The 21,055-nt window shown below is 43.7% G+C and overlaps 1 protein-coding gene and 1 pseudogene across 1 annotated transcript; one reads left to right on the top strand and one right to left on the bottom strand.

Annotated features, from left to right (window-relative positions):
* The first annotated feature begins 858 nt into the window (after nucleotides 1–858).
* LOC124015632 (CD9 antigen-like) lies at nucleotides 859–12,177 on the top strand. Its single transcript, XM_046331002.1, has 9 exons — nucleotides 859–990; nucleotides 2,587–2,708; nucleotides 5,763–5,865; nucleotides 6,092–6,189; nucleotides 7,461–7,535; nucleotides 7,707–7,808; nucleotides 7,986–8,075; nucleotides 9,742–9,825; nucleotides 10,042–12,177. Exons 2-9 carry the CDS (start codon nucleotides 2,643–2,645, stop codon nucleotides 10,210–10,212), a joined length of 789 nt encoding a protein of 262 aa, XP_046186958.1. The 5' UTR covers nucleotides 859–990; nucleotides 2,587–2,642; the 3' UTR covers nucleotides 10,213–12,177.
* An 8,822-nt stretch (nucleotides 12,178–20,999) lies between these two features.
* On the bottom strand, nucleotides 21,000–21,055 carry LOC124016551 (annotated as a pseudogene).

Here is a 21,055-nt window from a genome sequence, read left to right as displayed (position 1 = left end):
TGCACAGTGGCCACATCCGTTCCCTCTAAGAGGGCCTTCTCGAAATAATTACTGAGAGAAGAAACCACATCAGCCCCTCGAATGTGAGGCAGCTTGCATTTCTGAATGCAAATCTCTCATAAAAGCAAAATATGGTCAGCATTGCTGTGTGCTGCTGGTTATAACATGGCAATAAAGAGAGAGAAAAGAGGGACTAGTTTTGCACATGATTTTTCTTTGATATGGTGCAATATTATTTTGTTCAGATTGTATTCGTTTTGAATTGTTAGATTTATATGCACTTTGTTTATATACAATAAAAGGTTCTACTTTAAATGCAAATGTTTAATATCATTTTCATATCAAACCAATGCATTTTTAAATGCATTGTGGTTAAGGTAGAGTATGATTTCATTTAATAATTTAATTAGAATTGTTTTAACATCAATCAGTCCAACTATTGCAAACTGTACAAAACATATATTTTTAAATAGCCGTTCGTGGCCAAAAAAAACGTCTCTTTTTGGTGAGCTGAGCCGGAATGCCCATCACTGTTCTCTATAAGCACTTTGCGACATCTACTGACGTAAAAAGGGCTTTATAAATACATTTAATTTGATCATTTGATCATGAAAGGCCTATTTGATATACTGTATGTGGCTATAACTGTACAGTACACTTACATGCTTACTGATTTTCACTCATTATTACCTGCACAACACACCTGCTTGTCGCATAACGAAAGTGTTTTCCCAGAACTGGCCAAAGATAAGTTTCATTTCACCATCATTGCCACTCCTAAATCCTGTTTTCCGGGTGGCACTGCCCCCACCCTTCACTCAACAACCTAAACCAATCAAATGATTCATTCGGATTGAGGGGTTGGATTTAAACTAGACGAAAACCCACAATACATTGTTTTCTTCACACACGTATGAAATTTAAGAACTGGTTGGTATTGCAGCTACATTCTGCAGTGTGAAGAGACTGATCTGCACGTAAATAATTCAGGTAGGTTTATTTGTTAAGGCATGCGTTACATTTCCCTCACTGTAGTTCGAGGTAGAAGATGAAACACGAGCTGTTACAAAATGTTCCTAATGAAGTATTTTACCTTGCAATGATTCAACCCTGTCTGTGATACTGTATAGTTAACTAAATACTTCCACCAACCCTCGTATGGGGTCAATTTCAAGCCCTATGTATTGAATCCAAAATAAAATAAATCGGGAACATGAAAAATAAACCTGAGAATGTAAACATTATATTTGAGGACAGCTGAAATAATGGATGTTGAAATCAAAAAACAAACAATTGAAAGCAAATTGTATAGAATTGTAAACAAAAATAAGACATCAAAAGCAAAACCCTAAAACTTGTAAGCAAATAATTTAAAAGCGAGAGTAAAACTTTATGACAAATGATTAACAAAAATATTTATAAACGAATGCAAAAATAATTTTAGGTTAAACTTTCCCAGCAACCAATCCTATTGAATACATTTTTTTTCTACGCTCTTGCCTACATGTACTAGCTTTTGGTTACGCTACTCACTGCCATGCTTTTCGATATTATTATTTTTCCGTGAAGGGCGGGGTTTAGGGACAGGCGTAGACAATGAGGCTCCATTTGTTCGCTAGTTTTGGAGTGACGGTTCGTCTTAAACCCAATCAATGAACATGATAGACAGGCTTTTTTCTATTGCCTACTTGGGTAGACGGTCTGACGTCACTTCGTTTTACATTTACATTTACATTTAAGTCATTTAGCAGACGCTCTTATCCAGAGCGACTTACAAATTGGTGCATTCACCTTATGACATCCAGTGGAACAGTCACTTTACAATAGTGCATCTAAATCTTAAAGGGGGGTGAGAGGGATTACTTATCCTATCCTAGGTATTCCTTAAAGAGGTGGGGTTTCAGGTGTCTCCGGAAGGTGGTGATTGACTCCGCTGTCCTGGCGTCGTGAGGGAGTTTGTTCCACCATTGGGGGGCCAGAGCAGCGAACAGTTTTGACTGGGCTGAGCGGGAACTGTACTTCCTCAGTGGTAGGGAGGCGAGCAGGCCAGAGGTGGATGAACGCAGTGCCCTTGTTTGGGTGTAGGGCCTGATCAGAGCCTGGAGGTACTGAGGTGCCGTTCCCCTCACAGCTCCGTAGGCAAGCACCATGGTCTTGTAGCGGAGTTTTAGCTAACGTACTTCAATTGCCACGGGTCAAATAATGTACGGATATTGGAAGTACTTAGGTAAACATATGAATTACCTGTTGCACAACGTTCGGCGCAGGTGTTGGTAACTGGTTCGCCATACACCTGCGTCTAAAAAATATGTTTGCCAAAGTAGTTAGATGGTTTGTCATTAAATGTATTAGATAGACATGGTTCTAATATCCCTACATTGACCCGTGACTGACAATTGACCCATCATCGAAAATGTTTACATTCAACTTTATTTTTCATGTTCACGATTTATTTGATTTTTAATTCAATACATATGGCGTGAAATTGAGCCCATACCCTCGACAGTCTATTACCTATCACCGCACTTTTTTTCACACACATTGTAAACACCTAAATGTTTACAATATCTTCCATTCTTTTCCCAGGACACTAGACTGTATTTCTGACTTCCTGAGTGTAGCGTGTTAGCAAACTTTTGATCATGGCACTGGACGGATGTGGCCAGCTGTGCAAGTGTATCCTCATCCTTTTCAACATCCTCTTTGCCGTAAGTATCCATAATCTAATCAAACTGTAGGCCTAGTGGTAACAAATTGGTATCTGGTGTGTATGAGATGTAAAATGTGAATAGCTCAAAGGGCATTGTATATTTATCTTTGATCAACCTTGGCAGCATTTGTCATTTACTGATATGGAAATAAGCTTTACTTAAAGTCAAATAGCTAAATCTCATATTAACATTTTGTCCAGACCCTTGCAACCATCTCTGTATGGGTAAGAGATTCACTGCTGTTATTAAAAGGCTGCATGTATTGTCTGTCTGATAAACGCCTTTCCCATCAAAGTATCAGCTCATGTCTATTGCTCACAGTTGTCCACTTCAAATAAAATTGGATTTGTGACATGTGCCGAATATAACTGGTGTAGACTTTACCGTGGAATGCTTGCCCTTCCCAGCGATGCAGAGTTTTAAAAGAACAATACAAGAAATAAAATACAGGAGAATGGAGCTACAGACAGGGAGTACCAAATGAATGTGCAGCTATATACGGGGAGTACCAGATCAATGTGCAGAGGTATTTGAGGTAGATATGTACATGAAGGCAGGGTAAAGTGACTAGGCATCAGGATAGATAATGATCAAGGTAAAAATAAAGTAAGAGCAGCAAATTGTGTGCAATGTGGATGTAGGTCTGTGTGTTTCGTTATGCGTGTGTATGTAGTGTACGCAAACATCAGTTCTAACTACATTAATGGAAATAAGCAAGACATTTTGTTTCAACATGTTGGCATTCATCCACACAACCGTTTAGGTGACTCTTCTGATCGGGCCTTTATATCCAATAAATGCAATAAGAATAGAAAAGAAGTAACAAAACATTTACCTTGCTGCTGAAAAGCAGGCCTAAATCATTGAACAGGTATGTGAAATATGAGCCGACAGATGCAAAACCACAGACTTACTGCATCATTGAGGTGTGGTTAGTCTACTAACTGATAATCCAACCAGGGAAATTCCCATATAAATGAACAAAAGTAAGAAACAAAACCAAAAACAAACTTAAATAGCAGAGTGGAATCACACAAGTGTGCTGTTTAATTTGTTGAACAAGTTTAATCCTGCCCACTGGCTGAGGAAGCTATTCTGTCCAGTATTTATTCTGTGCTTTGAAAGGAATGCCTCTTGAAACATTTTCTTAATGTCTTGTTTATCTAGCTTTCCCAAACTAGACTATATTTGTAGTCCTTTTTTTCTAAACAGTGCTACACCTCACATTACATGATGACATTACTGTCATCATGTTACCAATCATCATTGTCGGATGAAAACCTTCTCCAAAACAAACTTTTCAGGAAATGGAAAAAAACTTCCATATTTTTCCATTAACAAACATACAATTATGAAACTTCAGAAGCTATTTTGAATACATTTCTTGGTCCTAGAGTTATGAAATGTTCACAGTACATTGAGGGGAGTTACTGCTTTCAATATACAGTACAAGTCGAAAGTTTGGACACATGTACTCATTCAAGGGTTTTTAATTGGTACTATTTTCTAAAATCAGCAAAAAAATAAACGTCCTCACTGTCAACTGTTTTATTTTCAACAAACTTAACATGTGTAAATATTTGTATGAACATAAGATTCAACAACTGAGACAAACTGAACAAGTTCCACAGACATGTGACTAACAAATGGAATAATGTGTCAAAATCAAAAGTAACAAATCAGTGTCTGGTGTGGCCACCAGCTGCATTAAGTACTGCATTGCATCTCCTCATGGACTGCACCAGATTTGCCAGTTCTTGCTGTGAGATGTTACCCTACTCTTCCACCAAGGCACCTGCAAGTTCCCAGACATTTCTGGGGAGAATGGCCCTAGCCCTCACCCTCCGATCCAACAGGTCCCAGACGTGCTCAATGGGATTGTAATCCAGGCTCTTCGCTGGCCATGGCAGAACCCTGACATTCCTGTCCTGCAGGAAATCACTCACAGAACGAGCAGTATGGCTGGTGGCATTGTCATGCTGGAGGGTCATGTCAGGATGAGCCTGCAAAAGGGTACCACATGAGGGAGGAGGATGCCTTCTCTGTAACGCACGGCGTTGAGATTGCCTGCAATGACAACAAGCTCAGTTTGATGATGCTGTGACACACTGCCTCAGACCATGACAGACCCTCCACCTCCAAATCAATCCCGCTCCAGAGTACAGGCCTCTGTGTAACGCTCATTCCTTTGACGATACTTGAGAATCTGACCATCACCTCTGGTGAGACACAACTGCGACTCGTCAGAGAATAACACTTTTTGCCAGTCCTGTCTGATCCAGCAACGGTGGGTTTGTGCCCATAGGCAATGTTGTTGCAGGTGATGTCTGGTGAGGACCTGCCATACAACAGGCCTACAAGCCCTCAGTCCAGCCTCTGTCTATTGCAGATACTCTGAGCACTGATGGAGGGATTGTGCGTTCCTGGTGTAACTTGGGCAGTTGTTGCCATCCTGTACCTGTCCCGCAGGTGTGATGTTCGGCGGTACCGATCCTGTGCAGGTGTTGTTACACGTGGTGTGCCACTGCGAGGACGAGTCCTAGGCGTCTCACAGTACGGACATTGCAATTTATTGTCCTGGCCACATCTGCAGTCCTCATGCCTCCTTGCAGCATGCCTAAGGCGCATTCACGCAGATGAGCAGGGACCCTGGGCATCTTTCTTTTGGTGTTTTTCAGAGTCAGTAGAAAGGCCTCTTTAGTGTCCTAAGTTTTCATAACTGTGACCTTAATTGCCTACCGTCTGTAAGCTGTTAGTGTCTTAATGACCGTTCCACAGGTACATGTTCATTGAACAAGCATGGGAAACAGTGTTTAAACGATTTACAAATAAGATCTGATCTTTGAAAAGACAGGGCCCTGAAAAAGGGACTTTTTTGTGTTTTTTTTGCTGGGTTTATATAGTTAACAGGCTTTGTTGCCAAAATCCAGAATTATCCCTTTAATACAATAACATCTTTTACACTATTTGTAGCATCTTGTGTGAGACTGATCTTGAGGTGTGGTTGCACAACCGGTTTCATGCACAGTTTGTGGTTTCTTCCTCTGACAGCTGGTGGGTTTTGCAATGTTGGGGTTGGGCTTGTGGCTGAGGTTCAGCTCTGAGACCAGAGGATTTTTCGACATAGACCTCAACACACAACAGTTTGTCATCGGTGAGCTCACACAACACTGCTCTCTACAAACTTCATCCCCAAATGTTTTGGAAAGCTTTTTGCAGCTGTAAGCCATGGATAGACAGACTATACAACTTTGTTTATTAATGACTTATAAACTACTTAAATCATTTATAAAGGATACCTTAAGTGTTACTGAAAAATAATTAGTGCTGAACAGCTAATATTGACAAATGGGCATCTCTTTCTCCCTCTCATACTGTAGGTGTGTCAGTGTTGATTGCGTTAGGAGCAGTGATATTGCTCGTGGCTGTTTTCGGAGACTATGGAGCATGCAATGAGAATAGGACTGCATTGGGAGTGGTAAGCTACAACAAATAAAAACATCAATTTTCCATTTGTTACACTACACTGAAGTGGGGGTACAAAGTGTTTGACAGCCCTGATTTAGAGTCTTGAGTGGGCAGAGGTAAGTAACCTTAGATAATAACATGCATTAGTTTCACTTCCTAATAAGAGTTCCTCACTTGAAAGTATCTCAACTTGTTCAGACCAATATTTCACCCAAAGCCCATACCCACAAAGCACCAGTGGAAATCTAATCTGTGACATGGATTGTTGAGTGAACCTGCTGCTATTTCCCGCCACAGAATTCTCAGGTTCTCCTTGCCGCACCTCTGACCTCTCAAGGGCCTAGCAAGCACTTGTCATCAATCCCTCAACTGATCCGCTACCTCAAGAGCCATGGTGCACTTTGCAACCATAGAGGAGCACTGGGAATCTCGCCTCTGTCTGAGAAGGCCAGAGACTTTTAAGCTCCCATTTAACAAGAGCTTTGAGATCGGAAATACTTGCTTCCTGTATGAAGCTTTGCTGCAGGACATGCCCTCGGCATCCATTTTTGTGTATGACCAACTCAGTGGGTGATCCGTTTACTCGTTCACCACCATTCCATGGGTATTGCGACAGGTTTCCAGTTCTTAGGGATAGTGAGTTCAAGGAAGAAGTCAAAGGGTCTAACAGAGTTCCTAGATTTGGAAAACACTTTCACAGCATGAAATAACCCCTACGAAACACACTACAGTCCTAGATGTCAGAGAGAAACAGGTGATGCAATTATGATTGCTTCAAATCTCAGATTTACAAAGCAATGCACTTACTAATTTACAGCTGTGATGAGCTGAAACTGGTTTCTGGCTGCAGGTTCAGAAATCAGACTAATTATTTCTTGCTCAGAGCTTCTTGTTGCCATGTTGAGGCAGCGATTGCTTTCTCTGTGTGGTTTATTATTGGATGAATGACTGAGCGTTTCATACAGTATGTGATCGCTCTCACATTATAATCAGCACTCAGGTTGAGGAATGTTAGCCCTTCTATGCTTGAGTAGCTTGTGAAGACAGCCAGTGATTTACTTTAGAGGCACATAGTGACCTTCAGTTTCTCAGAAAGGTCATGGTCTTTTCTCATTGTTGCAACTTCAAATTCAACTTGATTTATTGTGCATACATTTACCGTTAACACGAATAAGAAATAAGTCCATTTTAAAGGAGAGTTTATACATATCCGGTGATACTGTGGTTATATGTGTGGTAATCCATACTGTATGTGTTCTGCTGTTTACCTGCCCCTCCCAGTTTTCCTGCCTGCTGGCTATCCTGGCTGGATTAGAGATTGGAGCCGGTGTGTTCGCCTACATGAGAAGCGATGAGGTGAGAGAGGGAAGGGAAAGAGGGAGCGAGAGAATTATGAATGATAAACAACTTCAAGCCAAGGCTTCCCTTTCACGCAGATCACCAAACCCTGTGCTATTTCATGAAATGGTAGTAGTCAACAGTGTAACTCTACCTCATGTGTTGTCGTATTCTCTTTGTGCTGTGCAGGTGGGAGAGCAGCTGGCAAAATTCTATATAACTGTGTACGCTCAGTATGTGGACAAAGGAGACCCTGGCTTGACTCTTACCCTGTCCATGTTCCACAATGTGGTAAAGATCAAACCTATTCCCAAGCTATTGATGGCATCACAGCTTTAGTTAGGCACATTTCACTCCAACAGAGCTAATTCAATCCACAGCTCTTTAACAATTGTACGACTATTGTAACAATTATGTACACATTCTGAATGGCACTTGCCTTCTCTCTCTCTCTTTCTCTCTCTCTAGTTGCACTGCTGTGGACTCATTGGTGCCTTGGACCCCTTGGTCCAAAGAACATGTCCCGATACTGGCTTTTTGGAGACCATCACTCTCCCTGTGAGTGTGTTCATTATAGGCCAAATCCTATTAACTTAAAAAAACATGTGCAGCTTGAACTTCAATGTATTTCATACATTGTTGTCCGTTCAATGGATATTTGCGAGTAAATATAAGTTACAGGTGCAGAAGCTGCCCTGTGCTCATTTTCTCAAAGGCACAGCATTTTTCACTTGTCTGTTCACAGCGCACCTCTCCAGGGTGCTGTTGGAGTAATGCATTGTTGCGGCGCTCCACCGACATTCCATAAAATCTAGCATAAATCATGTAGCAAATACAGGATATGGTAAAAAGAGTATGTGGCCTTTTTCTGTAGCCTACAGGCTGGAGATAATCTATGACAATGTAATGAGATGGACACTTTTACAACATGCAGATTTCTCCGATCAAAGAAAACCTAATTGGCACCCAATCAAACGTGCTTACACGTTAACAACATATCCTAAAAACAGGACAGGTCAAAGGAAAATGGACAATCAGGCTAGTCACATCTGCTATGCAGGAGTTTCAGCTTCTGAGTTAAATTGTCATGATCAGGGCCTCCCGGGTGGCGCAGTGGTTAAGGGCGCTGTACTGCAGCGCCAGCTGTGCCACCAGAGACTCTGGGTTGGGGCCCAGGCTCTGTTGCAACCGGCCGCGACCGGGAGGTCCGTGGGGCGACGCACAATTGGCCCAGCGTCGTCCGGGTTAGGGACCTGTTTGGCCGGTAGGGATATCCTTGACTCATCGCGCACCAGTGACTCCTGTGGCGACACCTTTTGGACATTTTTTTTCTTGGTGCAGTCCGGACCGGCCTTAATTTCCACGTCCACAGACATTGGACCAAAAACCAATCATAGATGGTCCAATCATCTATGTTTGATTCAGATTTGGTGCAACCTTGATTAATGTCCACGGACACTGACTTTTGGTCCAGTCCGAACCAAATCAGTTTTCGTCTGGTGTGGACCGGCCTTGATTTGGTCCAAACATAGACGTCTATAAACAACATATTTTCAACTTCCATTCAGAACTGAAAATAAAACTGATATGAAAGTCCGGAAATTATGTATTTTTCAACGTGCCATAAAATACAGAACCAAAATTGAACATTACTTCAACGTCTGGGAAAATACGTATTTTAGGCAGATTTTGAATGTCATTTTGCTTACTGGGACCATTTTGTTTTACTCGACATTACCGGCTCTTTACAGGTGCATATGATTCAGTCCTTTTTTTCCCCCTTTTTTTCTCCGCAGTTTCGTGGTATCCAATTGGTAGTAGTTAGTCTTGTCTCATCGCTGCAACTCCCGTACGGACTCGGGTGTCCTCCGAAACACAACCTAACCTAGTCGCGCTGCTTCTTGACACAACACACATCCAACCCGGAAGCAAGCCGCACCAAGGTGTCGGTGGAAACACCATACACCTGGCGACTTGGTCAGCGTGCACTGCGCCCGGCCCGCCACAGGAGTCACTAGTGCACGATGAGACAAGGGAACCCAGAATCTCTGGTGACACAGCTACCACTGCGCCACATGTAAAATAATCTGTCGACTGACAAAATACATTTGTTACTTTATTTATTCTACTATGGAGGCATCGAGGAGCCTGGCCTAGATTTCCATATCTCTGCTCTGCCCAAGGCCCTAACCTGTCCCCCTCTGGTGTCTCTGTCCCCCTGCAGGCCTGCCCCACAGTGATCGTCAACCTCTTTGAGTCCAAAGCGCCTCTGGTGATGGGCCTCTTCCTTGGGACTGCTGCTATGCTGGTAGGCAATACTACACACAGTTCAGTGGACAAATTTGTTAACCAGAGTAGATGTTGCTGCAGGGTTAGAAATGCACTGAATTTGATGAAACTGATTGTCAGAGGAGTTGAAGCAAACCAACCCTCTGCTTCTCCTTTGTTATAAACCCATACCTGTGTCTGTTTCTCCCATCCTATACCATCCCTCCCCTCCCTTTCCCTCTCTCCATCCTTTCAGATCTTTGCCCTGGTGTGCAGCTCCCTCCTCAGCAAAGAGATCCAGCGCTCCCAGTCCTCTCCTCCCCCCCTACATCCTCCTCTCCTCTACTGTCCTCTCCCCCCCCCTAACCAGGACCCTGTGGTCTTTTCCCCGCTCCCTGTCATCATACCTGTGGCTGATGCACTGTAACTCCTTACCCCTCCATCTTTATTTACACCAATGATCTATTTACACCAATGATCTATCTTTCCTTGCACACAGATTCTTTCCACTGCTCAGTAAGGTCAATGTCTAGCCTCACTGCAAGCTATCCAACTTGTCCCATTTAAATGTCTGGAATTAGTGTTTCTCGTCTTCAATTCACACTCCTTTGGTACATTTGCTTGTCTCAGAAGCCATATTTTAGGTGGGGATTTGCACTAATGAATCTCACCCTGTTGCAGCATGTGGTCTAATCCTGAAGGTGATGGGGGGGGGGGGTTTGATTGCTCCACCCTGCTCTCTTTATCTAATCCCATTCTGCTTAACCCTTTCCTACCTGCATCCCCACCTCCTCCTGTTGCTCCTAGATCACGGCCCTGGTGTGCTGCAGCATCCTCATGACACAGATCAAGAGGAGTCACCTCTGTCCCCTGTACCACAGCCAGGCTGTGTATTGAGGGGACAGGACCACCACCATATTCAAACACAGTTTTCTCCACTAGGAGACCAAACCAGATAGTTGTCATTCAGTGACCCCATCCTTTCACATAATACTTCTGGAGAGGCGCCCAATAAAAACGGATGTCCTAATTAGCTTTCATTCATTTGCGTAGCTGGTCAGGACTCTAGATCATCTTGACATGCCATTAGCAGCGCTCAGAAGAATGAGACCACACCATCCATTTAGATGACATATGAACAGGGCAGACAAGACACTGTTGCTCTGTAGCAGCTGTTTGTTCTGCCCCTCTTCCCACTGTAGTCCTTAATCTTATTCTTTTTGTGCTTAAACTATCTTTTTAATCACTTATCAAATGTTAGTGAATAGCTGCTCTTGCTGACATGAATGCTGCTTACATGAAAGGGGCCATTTTATTAGATATTCAATGCTCCGTATGACTGAGGGCACTACTGTAATCAGAGAAGTGAAGCTGCTCATGCTTTTTTTTTTTATTCACTGTCCAACATGTTGACCTTTCCCTTTAATCACATCAGTTTAGAATCATGCCTGTGTTGCAATACATATCAATGTACTGCTGACAGAATTGTGATCCTAGAAAATGTATTTCTTAAGGTTAATTTTTACAAGGATTTAACTGCGAACTGGATTGTTCTGTAGTTGGTAGTCTCCATGCCAAATTGAGTACATTTATTAACAATGTAGTTAATTAACATCTTAATCATTCTCCACAATACTAATCCTCCGACTTCAGCTCCACTTGTACGCTCTGAGGTGATATGAAACACCTTTGATTTCTTCATTCCATGTTTGGATGTTGACGTCGGATGATACCATATACAAAGTTGTGTCAGGGATCCTTAAATATGTCTCTGGAACGTTCAAATTTGCTTGACTTATTCTATTACGTTGATGCCAATTTCTAGCATGTGAACTGATTTTTATAAGCAAACTAATGTATGCAACTAGTAATACATTTCCTTGTCATTTTGAGTCACTCAAACCTTATTGCTATTGGGAATCATCTCCCTGAATGCCCTGTCAAGCAGCAGTTGTAATGGAGGCTGAGTGTGATAGAATAAACACTTCATATGGAGTGCCTTGGTACACTAGCCAAAGTGTTGCCCAGTAAACGCAGGAGTGGGCCCAATGGTGTACCTAACCAGGTCAATTGTCTCGTAGGGAGTCTTTTTTTATAGATTTTCAATTTCCAACACTTGTTTTGCACTGTGAGAACCGCTTATGTTCTGTTGCAAGCTAATACTGACTGTGTAACGTTTCTTTTTTATTTAACTAGGCAAGTCAGTTAACAAATTCTTCTTTACAAAGACAGCCACACCCTAACGACGCTAGGCCAATTGTGCGCCGCCCTATGGGACTCCCAATCCCGGTCGGTTGTGATGGAATCGAACCAGGGTCTGTAGTGACACTACTTGTACTGAGATTCTGCACCAAATGTAGAGCTTTTTGCTCAAATAAAGTGTTTCACCCCCTCTTGTCTGATGTCATTGTGCTTACTGCCTGACTGAATAAGTGCTGGAGGAGAACAAATCATTGACCAATTGTGAGTAAACGTGTATTTGTTCAGTTGTCCAGGTTTGATCCTACAAATGATTCATAGTTCATGTAACTTAGACATATGAGTGTCAAGTTGAATACGCTAAGAAACAAGTACATTTCAGTATTAATACAGTACATTATAATAACTTCACGAAATGGATGGTTTATACTCCCACTGTGTGCTCAAAATGGTCCAAGCCATTATAGGAGTGTTAATTCAACCACTGAAGCAACCCTCAATACAGCCCCCATCTGCTGGGGAGCACATGAAGTAGAGCTGTTGTGGACGAGGACAGGAGAACACATTCAAATGCACTGAATCAAACTCGGTCTATAATATGACCCCATTGGCTGAAACTGACCTGGTCCTCCAGGTGGGAGTGACTTCCTGTGGGTAAAGACTGGAAGGTGGTGATTGTGAGCCTCCGGGTGTGGCGGGGTGGGGGAGGAGCCTGGGCGTCACCACGGCTGGGACAGCTGAAAAACAAGACAAAACAATGTGGAGGTTTTCTTCAGACAAAATAATTGCCTGTTCACTATATGGACAGTTATTTAGTGGAGCTGAGCAGCAGGTGCTGTGGAAAAACCTATAGAATATGGATATTTCATGCATCTTTGCAGTGCTTTCTCTGTGCTGTTGCATGTAAACAAACAGGAACTAGAGTGGAAAAACCTACCCATCATAGCGGGCGGGCCTGTGGTGTGTCTGGGTAAGCCAGACAGTAGTGCACCAGGCCAGGGTCCATGTCTGGGGGGGCTCAGCAGACTCACCTCGAGGTGCAGACTCACCTGAAGTAGACTGAGTGGTCGATGTTTCTCTGAGTAGAAGCTGCTGTACTGCTCATCTACAGGCAGAGGTAAACATGGGGAGGGTTAGTGGTTAGTTGGCAGATACAGTATGATAAAACCCGCTCCTCAGAGTTCTACATAGCTCTGCTGCTACTCCTGAATGTTTCATTACTTATACAGTCCTACCTGTAGCGATTCGTAGCTGGACAGCCAATGAGCCCTGAGTGGGGACAGGGGTGGTGTTCTTCACCTGGTACCTCACCCTCCCTGGAGAATCAGGAGAAGACCTGCACTCCATCAACCTACACAGAAGACAAGCTCATGTTACACTATCCCATATGTACTAAGGGATTGCAAGTTCATCATCATGGTTTGAAAGCATTAGCATTCAAATGGTAACTTCTGGGAAAAGTAATGAAATACATTTGCTGGGGATTTGAACCATTTGTTCAGGTAGTAAAATGGCTTTAGCGGACAGGTGAGTCTTCAGACGTGGTGCTGTGTTTATGTTGTGTGGAAAGTAGAGCGTTGAACTCTAACAAGTGGACCATGGCCTGACCATGACCAAACCATGGCCTGACCATGACCAAACCATGGCCTGACCATGACCAAGCCATGGCCTGACCATGACCAAACCATGGCCTGACCATACCATGACCAAACCATGACCTGACCATGACCAAACCGTGGCCTGACCATGACCAAACCATGGCCTGACCAAACCACCAGAGAGCCAGGGCCCGCAAAGACAGATTGACGCCCCGATGTACACTGAGGGTTGACACACACACTAATGAGTAAACTAATGAGTAGCAAAGCAGTTTGAAAACAAACATCCCCGAAATACCAAGCATGTGCATATGGCCTTGGACACACTGAAAGACCACTTCCTCTCCTCCTATCTTAGATCTTCCTCTGGGACGTGCTTTGATGTCAGCGAAACACCAAACAGCCAACTGTTATGGCTTCTCCATAGCAACACCAAGACCAGTAGCTTGAGATCGAGAGACTAACCATTCACAAGGTAAGTGCAGCAACCTAAGGAGCCGTCACAGTGGTCGGACAAGCCGCAGGGGTGTGTGTGTGTGTGTGTGTGTCGGCTTTTAAACCAGGGTCTGTATGGAGGAAAAGGAAACGATACTGGTGTGACAAACCAGGTTTATGAACTTCTACATAAGAAAGTGGATATTTGATACTGAAGTGAAACCAATTACACGGTGGTCTCCAGGATCACCTAGTAGAGGTGAGGTGCCCTCTTGTGGCTCTTTATAGTGCCTGCACTGATATGAGAACCACAGCCTTTCAATAGTGGTTCAGTTCACACATAAAGTAGAAATATTCAAGATGAAGACTTACCTTTCATCACTGTGTCTAGCAGATCTTCAGGGGCCCTGGGTTGGGACGATGAGGGGAACGAATGGTTGAAGGTTGTGGATGAATGATGTGATGGTGCGAGGGGTTATGAATGGGGTTGGTGGTAGGATGGGGTGCAGGCTTGAGCCCCTGATGTCTTTTCGGCGTGTGTACTGGGATCATAGCTTTGGTCCTGGTCGTAGATGGACATTCCAGGATGGTAGTAGAAGTAGTAAGGGTCAAAGGGAAAAGGTGGGATTTCAGGAGCTGGAGTTTCTGGGGTTGGAGGTTTGAGGACTGTTAGTGGCAGGAGAAGGCAGAGGTTGGGTAGTAATCTGGATAGGCATTTTTGCCTGGGCGTAGTCATATGGGAGGGCTAGTTGGTGAGAATTCACCATAGTGTGAGGAGCAGAGGTCTGAGATGGAGGAGTCGGAGCTCCTTTCGATGGGGCAGAAGATGCATGATCAACAGGTTAAGGTAATCTGTATGGATCATAAGGGATTGAGTAGTAATAGAATGGGTGATCGTAGTAGTGTGGATAACCTGGATGGCCAAATGCTGGAGTAGAGATTGAAGAGGATGCAGGCGGAGCAGTGGGGAGGACAGTAACAGGGGTTTGTTCTTGTTGAGGGTTGCTGATGGGTGATTTGAGATGGAGGTAGTAGTACAACGGGGGTAAGTTTGGAAAGAGAAGAGGTTGGGTTGCAGCACGGGCAACAGAGGTTGAACTGGTAGACAGACTCTGGGCTGTGTGTGAATTGGAGGGCTGTTGTTGTGGAGGACATTTCAGGTGACCATGAGGGTATGACTTTCCACTTTGATCAGGAGACGACGCAGGGGGAGATGGGATAACTGGAGGTTGTTCGTCCATGGGTCTAGAGGGATTGTTGGTCTAGAGACCGATTCTGTGTTTCTGGATCAGTGGAGGCTTGTAAGGAAAATTAAGAGTGTATTGGTAGAATGGGATCTCTGTTAAGGTGGGAGATGAGTTAGGGGAAGTGATAGGTTTCAAAGGTTGAAGATGAATAAAAGGGTCATTCACAGGGTGATTGGATCTCTTGACTTCACCACTGGGTGTTTGTGGGGTGTAGTAGTGAGGATAGGGTGGAGGGTGAGGCACATGGGGTACAGGAGTTCTACGGTGTGTTTGTGAACTGCTAACAGGGAGAGTAGAGTGAGAGGCAGGGCTATCAGGCTGAGGAAGTTGGGTGGGTTATAGGGAGGCACTTTGGGGTGGTCAGGTAGTAGTGTGGAAACACCGGGTTAGGAGTGTGAGGGGCAGGTGGTTCAACCTGAGGACCATTGGTGGAAGTACCCATCTTGGCACCAGGACTGGGCCCTTGAGGTGGCTCAAGCATAGGGATTTTGGGGTGATGCTAGTATGGGTGGAGAGTATCCTCAGGGGTTCGGAGAGTGGGAGCTTCAGAGTGAACTGGATGACCAGCTGTAGTGGAAGAATACTGAGTAAAATGGGGGTTAATGTAGTTGGGGTGGCTTGGGATAGGAGTGTGGCCTGGCTTCAACTCAGTCCAACCTGTAGTTGGGAGTTGAGTGGGGGGACTAGAGGAGAGGGGTGACTGGTATGACTCACTGAGTGGCATCTTGTGGAGGTAGTAATAATAATAGAATGGGTAGGCCTGAAGACGCTGAGCCAGGGGAGGATGGACAGAAGGGCCTGTAGTCAAGGGAGAAGTAACATGGATACCAGGGCTGGGAGGCTGATCAGGGGGCAATGTGGACAGGGGATTGAATGGGAAGGATGGGTGAAGCACTGGGTAAGACAGGGTTATGGAAGAAGGGTTAGACAGCAGGGTTGAGGAAACTGAGTTTGTTGGGCCCATAGTTATATAATGGGGAAATCTACTGCAGGTCGGAGGGGTTGTGTTACTTGGTCAGGCAGAGAAGAAGGACAGGCCAGTGTGACGGCTTTCTCTCCTACTTGAAGAGAGTGTGTATTTTCCATCCTGGAAGAAAATGTACATTATTTCAGTTAGGTGGGGAAATTATTATTTCACTGAGCGTACAAATATTAGGAACACATTTCCTAATATTGATTTGCACCCAGTTTTTCTCTCAGAACAGACTCAATTCTTCGGGGCATGGACTATAAGGTGTTGAAAGCATTCCACAGGGATGCTGTCCCATGTTGACTCCCAATGCTTCCCACTGTTGTGTCAAGTTGGCTGGATGTCCTTTTGGTGGTGGACCATCCTTGATACACTCAGGAAACATTAGAGTATGAAAACCCCAGCAGCGTTGCAGTTCTTTTTTTTATTTCACCTTTATTTAACCAGGTAGGCCAGTTGAGAACAAGTTCTCATTTACAACTGTGACCTGGCCAAGATAAAGGAAAGCAGTGCGACACAAACAACAGAGTTACACATGGAATAAACAAAAGTACAGTCAACAATAGAGAAAAGTCTATATTACGGAGTCTGGCAATAAATAGGCCATAGTAGCGAAGTAATTACAATTTAGCAAATTAACACTGGAGTGATCGATGTGCACATGATGTGCATCTTGACAAACCGGTGCGCTTGGCACCTACTACCATACCCCGTTCAAAGGCCCTGCAATCTTTTGTCTTGCCCATTCAACCCTCTGAACGGCACACATACACAATCCATGTCTCAAGGCCTAAAAGGGAGCTTTCACCTGGTCAGTCTCATGGAAAGAGCAGGTGTTCCTAATGTTTTGTTCACTCAGTGTTAAACACAACCTTATTAAGCAAAGAAATTGGTTTAGCAAATTTCATGTAAAAGCAAAAAGGACAGTCAAGTAGCCCCGAGTCATCATTTCCATCCCAAGTCATAGCGCAATAGGAGTGCCACGGCTCACCTTTGATGTGATCCCACAGGCAGTGAAGGGTGCAGATATGAGCAGCTCTCCATGTTGCCTGTCCATACTGTAGCCACACTGCAGGGCCAGGGAAAGCAGTGGCGTCCATTTTCCTCAAACTGCAGGGGGAAACCAACACAGCTCACATACAGACCTGACAGTATCCCTATAGACTCATGATAGCAGTAGAAATATAGTTACAGAAACATTGGATTCAGTCCAAATTATGCCTCTAAATCTGTCTGTTCAGCAGCCATAGTGTGCAGGCGGAGTGCAATTGTGATAAATTATACTATATAACTCCACACTTACCCTGGACTCAGAGCTCCTCTTTGGCTCCATGAACTTGCAGTCTGACAGTCATTCCCTGAGACGAGCAGCAGAGTGAGGAGGGGGCCAGGGCCTGAGACACTGGGCAGGACATCTACACAGGGGTCCCTCTCCAGACCAGAGGCAACACATAACTACCATCCTGTCAGCAGTACCGCAAGGCCACAGGTAAGGAGTGAATAACGGTGTGTGAAGAACAATAGAAAAAGCTTTTATGTTGACAGAATGACAGTCACAGAACAGTTTTTGGAGAATGGATTGCGACTATGGACATCAAGTTACTTTTAAGGGGAGAGGGGGGTGAGTGCTACTTTACCTCTTCTTGCTTGATGTGACAGGCATTATAAGGTACCACAAACATCAGGTCTCGCCATGTCGACTCGACAGAGTAGCCACATGCAGAGGGTAGTTGGGCCAAGGTGACAGCAGAGGCATTCGCTAAAGGCAAGAGGACAAATGAATAGAATTGTTATGCAGGTGAATGAGGACCCAAAAGCGACTTGGCGAAAACAGAGTCTTTAATCCAGTAAAGTAAAAATACAATCAAATAAAACAATTTCTACTCGTAATGACGAGAACCGACTGGAGACTTGATCTTGAACTGCAGGTTGCCTCGGGAAGGCACTTGAACCTAGCAGACTCAGACACCTGCTCACCACGCAGCATCTGAGGGAAACACGACACGACAGGGCGATACACAAACACAGCACGGTGAACAATAGACAATTCCTGCTCGTGTCTGCCGAGCATGGCTCCTTGGATCTCGACGGCAGTGTTACGAGCATCTGTAGTCGCTGGGTCCATTCCTTGGTCGGATCCTTCTGTTATGCAGGTGAATGAGGACCCAAAAGCGACTTGGCGAAAACAGAGTTTTTTAATCCAGTAAAGATACTTTACAAAACAAAAGGCATAATACTACTCGTAAAGACGAGAACAGACTGGAGACTTGATCAAGAACTGCAGGTTGCCTCGGGAAGGCACTTGAACCTAGCAGACTCAGACACCTGCTCACCACGCAGCATCTGAGGGAAACACGACACGACAGGGCAATACATAGACACAGCACGGTGAATTATAGACAAGGATCCGACAGGGCAGGAACGGAAAACAAGGAGAGAAATAGGGACTCTAATCAGGGAAAAGGATCGGGAACAGGTGTGGGAAGACTAAATGATTGATTAGGGGAATAGGAACAGCTGGGAGCAGGAACGGAACGATAGAGAGAAGAGAGAGCGAGAGAGTGAGAGAGGGAGGGGGAGAGAGAGGGATAGAAAGAGGGAAAGAACCTAATAAGACCAGCAGAGGGAAACGAATAGAAGGGGAAGCACAGGGACAAGACATGATAATCAATGACAAAACATGACAAGAATAACCTAGTTATGCATCATTCACACCCACACACCTTGTGGTCAGACTTAGGCTCCTTTTAGTCCATTATTGGGCTAACTTTACTCCTTAGAGTCCAAGGACTTTACATGTTTTGTTAAAGGCGAATTGGCTCTGGAAGCCAAAATAGTCAAATACTCCATCTAAAAGGTGAATCAATTCTCAATTGCAGTATATTTCTAGAAACATAAATCCCTCTACTTTCATATCACATCAAAATCATTTCACAAATGAAATTACTGTACACTGTTTTTAACACAGTTGCAGCCAATAGTATTTTTTTAGTGACGACTCAAGTTTGTGGCGTCCGTTTTCCATTTACACAAAGGTGTTCAGAGACGCAGATAGCTAATTAGCTAAATAGTCCACTGTCTTCCATGTGATTCTGTACGTAAATCCGTGACACTCCATGTAATATGATATGCTACGTTTCGTATGGTATGTATTCATTTGTATTTTTAAAAAATGGCTAACTTCAGCTAGTCTAGGGATTAAGGTTAAAGTTAAGTAACCTTCTGTCTTGTGTAACCATACCAAACTAATTTGAGTGTCCCAGATTTACACTTACTATGTCACGTCTAGGCTGGGGAACCCGAACGCTATAAAAAGGTGTGTATCAATTTAAGTTTTTGTTTTTATAAATGATGTCTTGCTGATATGAAAGATAAGGAAGGTCCTTATGCTTATAATACCCTACCCCAAGCGATGTGAGTTACTGTTCAGACCGAGCGTCAGGGCTCTTTAAAAAAACCTCCGCTGTACAGAAGACACCTTTATCTAACGACTAATGTGTAACGGAACTGGGAGTCATGATCAACGGGATAGGTCACTGTCCGAATTACATCTGTGTACTAGCAGATGTAGGGCTCTTCTCCCTCTGAAAGTGAGGGTCATAGTCTCATCTCCACATTCTACCTCTGGCTCCGTTCTCAACCAGCTCTCTGCTTTCGCTATCTCACCTCGAACTCGGATCTTTCCTGCACGCACTCCTAAAACAGACATAACATTAGCCTATTATGCATACTTTGAGAAAGGAAATACGTGGCTAGTCAAACTAAACGGGATAGGTTGAATGGTAGGATAGCCTACATGACAAACAGAGCCCACTTATAGCTTACCTGGAGTTACTGAATCTGAGTGGTTCTCATCGTTTCCTGTGATGGAAAACTTTTCACGATGTAAATTCTGAATTTTTCCTTGATTGCAATCGCTATTACTGTATGATTTAAATGGCAAATCTTCCGAATGCTTCTCCTCGTGTTGTTTGGCATGGTACTTGCCGTTCTTATCGTTGAATACCACCATTCTAGGTTGAAAACGCATCCGTTTTCTACCCGAAACTCGTGAGAATGTAAAGTAGGAGGATACCGTACGCTTTTTGTTTAAAATACATTGCCAATATGATTGTTTCTCAACGTGCATCAACACACTGGGACGAGGCAAAAGGGAAATGTATATACCACATGTATTCACGTATTCAAGTAGTCTTAATTGGCAATTATTCTCAACAATGGCATGCCGATTCCAATTATGCTTGTCAGTTCTACAGGGATATATAATTTCAGGCTTGCTATATAATTTACCATAATATAAATCAAGTTGACACTTAATCACAATTACGTTAGAGATGACACGCTCTCTTCACTCCACAAGAGGGTGGCATTGTCATGCAAGTCAAAGCACACGTTGAATTATCCAATCCCCCCCGAGGAGCCTCTGACCATTCTACCCTTACCCTGGTATGGCCAAGTAACCTTACACAGTTCCTATAACTTTGCTTTGTTATTATGGTAGGAAAATAAACCATAATCTGCTGTAGCACAAGAACATCAGCAATTGCTGAGAGGTGAACCTGACCCTAACCAAGTTTCACTTTTGAATGTATGGGTTTGGGAACCTGCTTTTGTACCAACCCACATGATGTAATACTATAGTATACTATGGTATAAATACTGTAGTATTACTATATTTATACACTATAGTATTCACTGTAGTGTTTTAGCAGAGTAGTGTATTATTTACTGTACTGTATTGTTTTTGTATCTTTGACATAAAAGTGGGGGTCTTTCTCCTTGAGGAAACCTGCTGGACAAATACTAAAAGAGCAAATGTTC

Source organism: Oncorhynchus gorbuscha, linkage group LG26 (genome assembly GCF_021184085.1).
Source record: "Oncorhynchus gorbuscha isolate QuinsamMale2020 ecotype Even-year linkage group LG26, OgorEven_v1.0, whole genome shotgun sequence".
Taxonomy (NCBI): domain Eukaryota; kingdom Metazoa; phylum Chordata; class Actinopteri; order Salmoniformes; family Salmonidae; genus Oncorhynchus; species Oncorhynchus gorbuscha.
The sequence above is the reverse complement of the archived record's forward strand: the minus strand, read 5'-3'. Positions and strand labels throughout refer to the sequence as shown.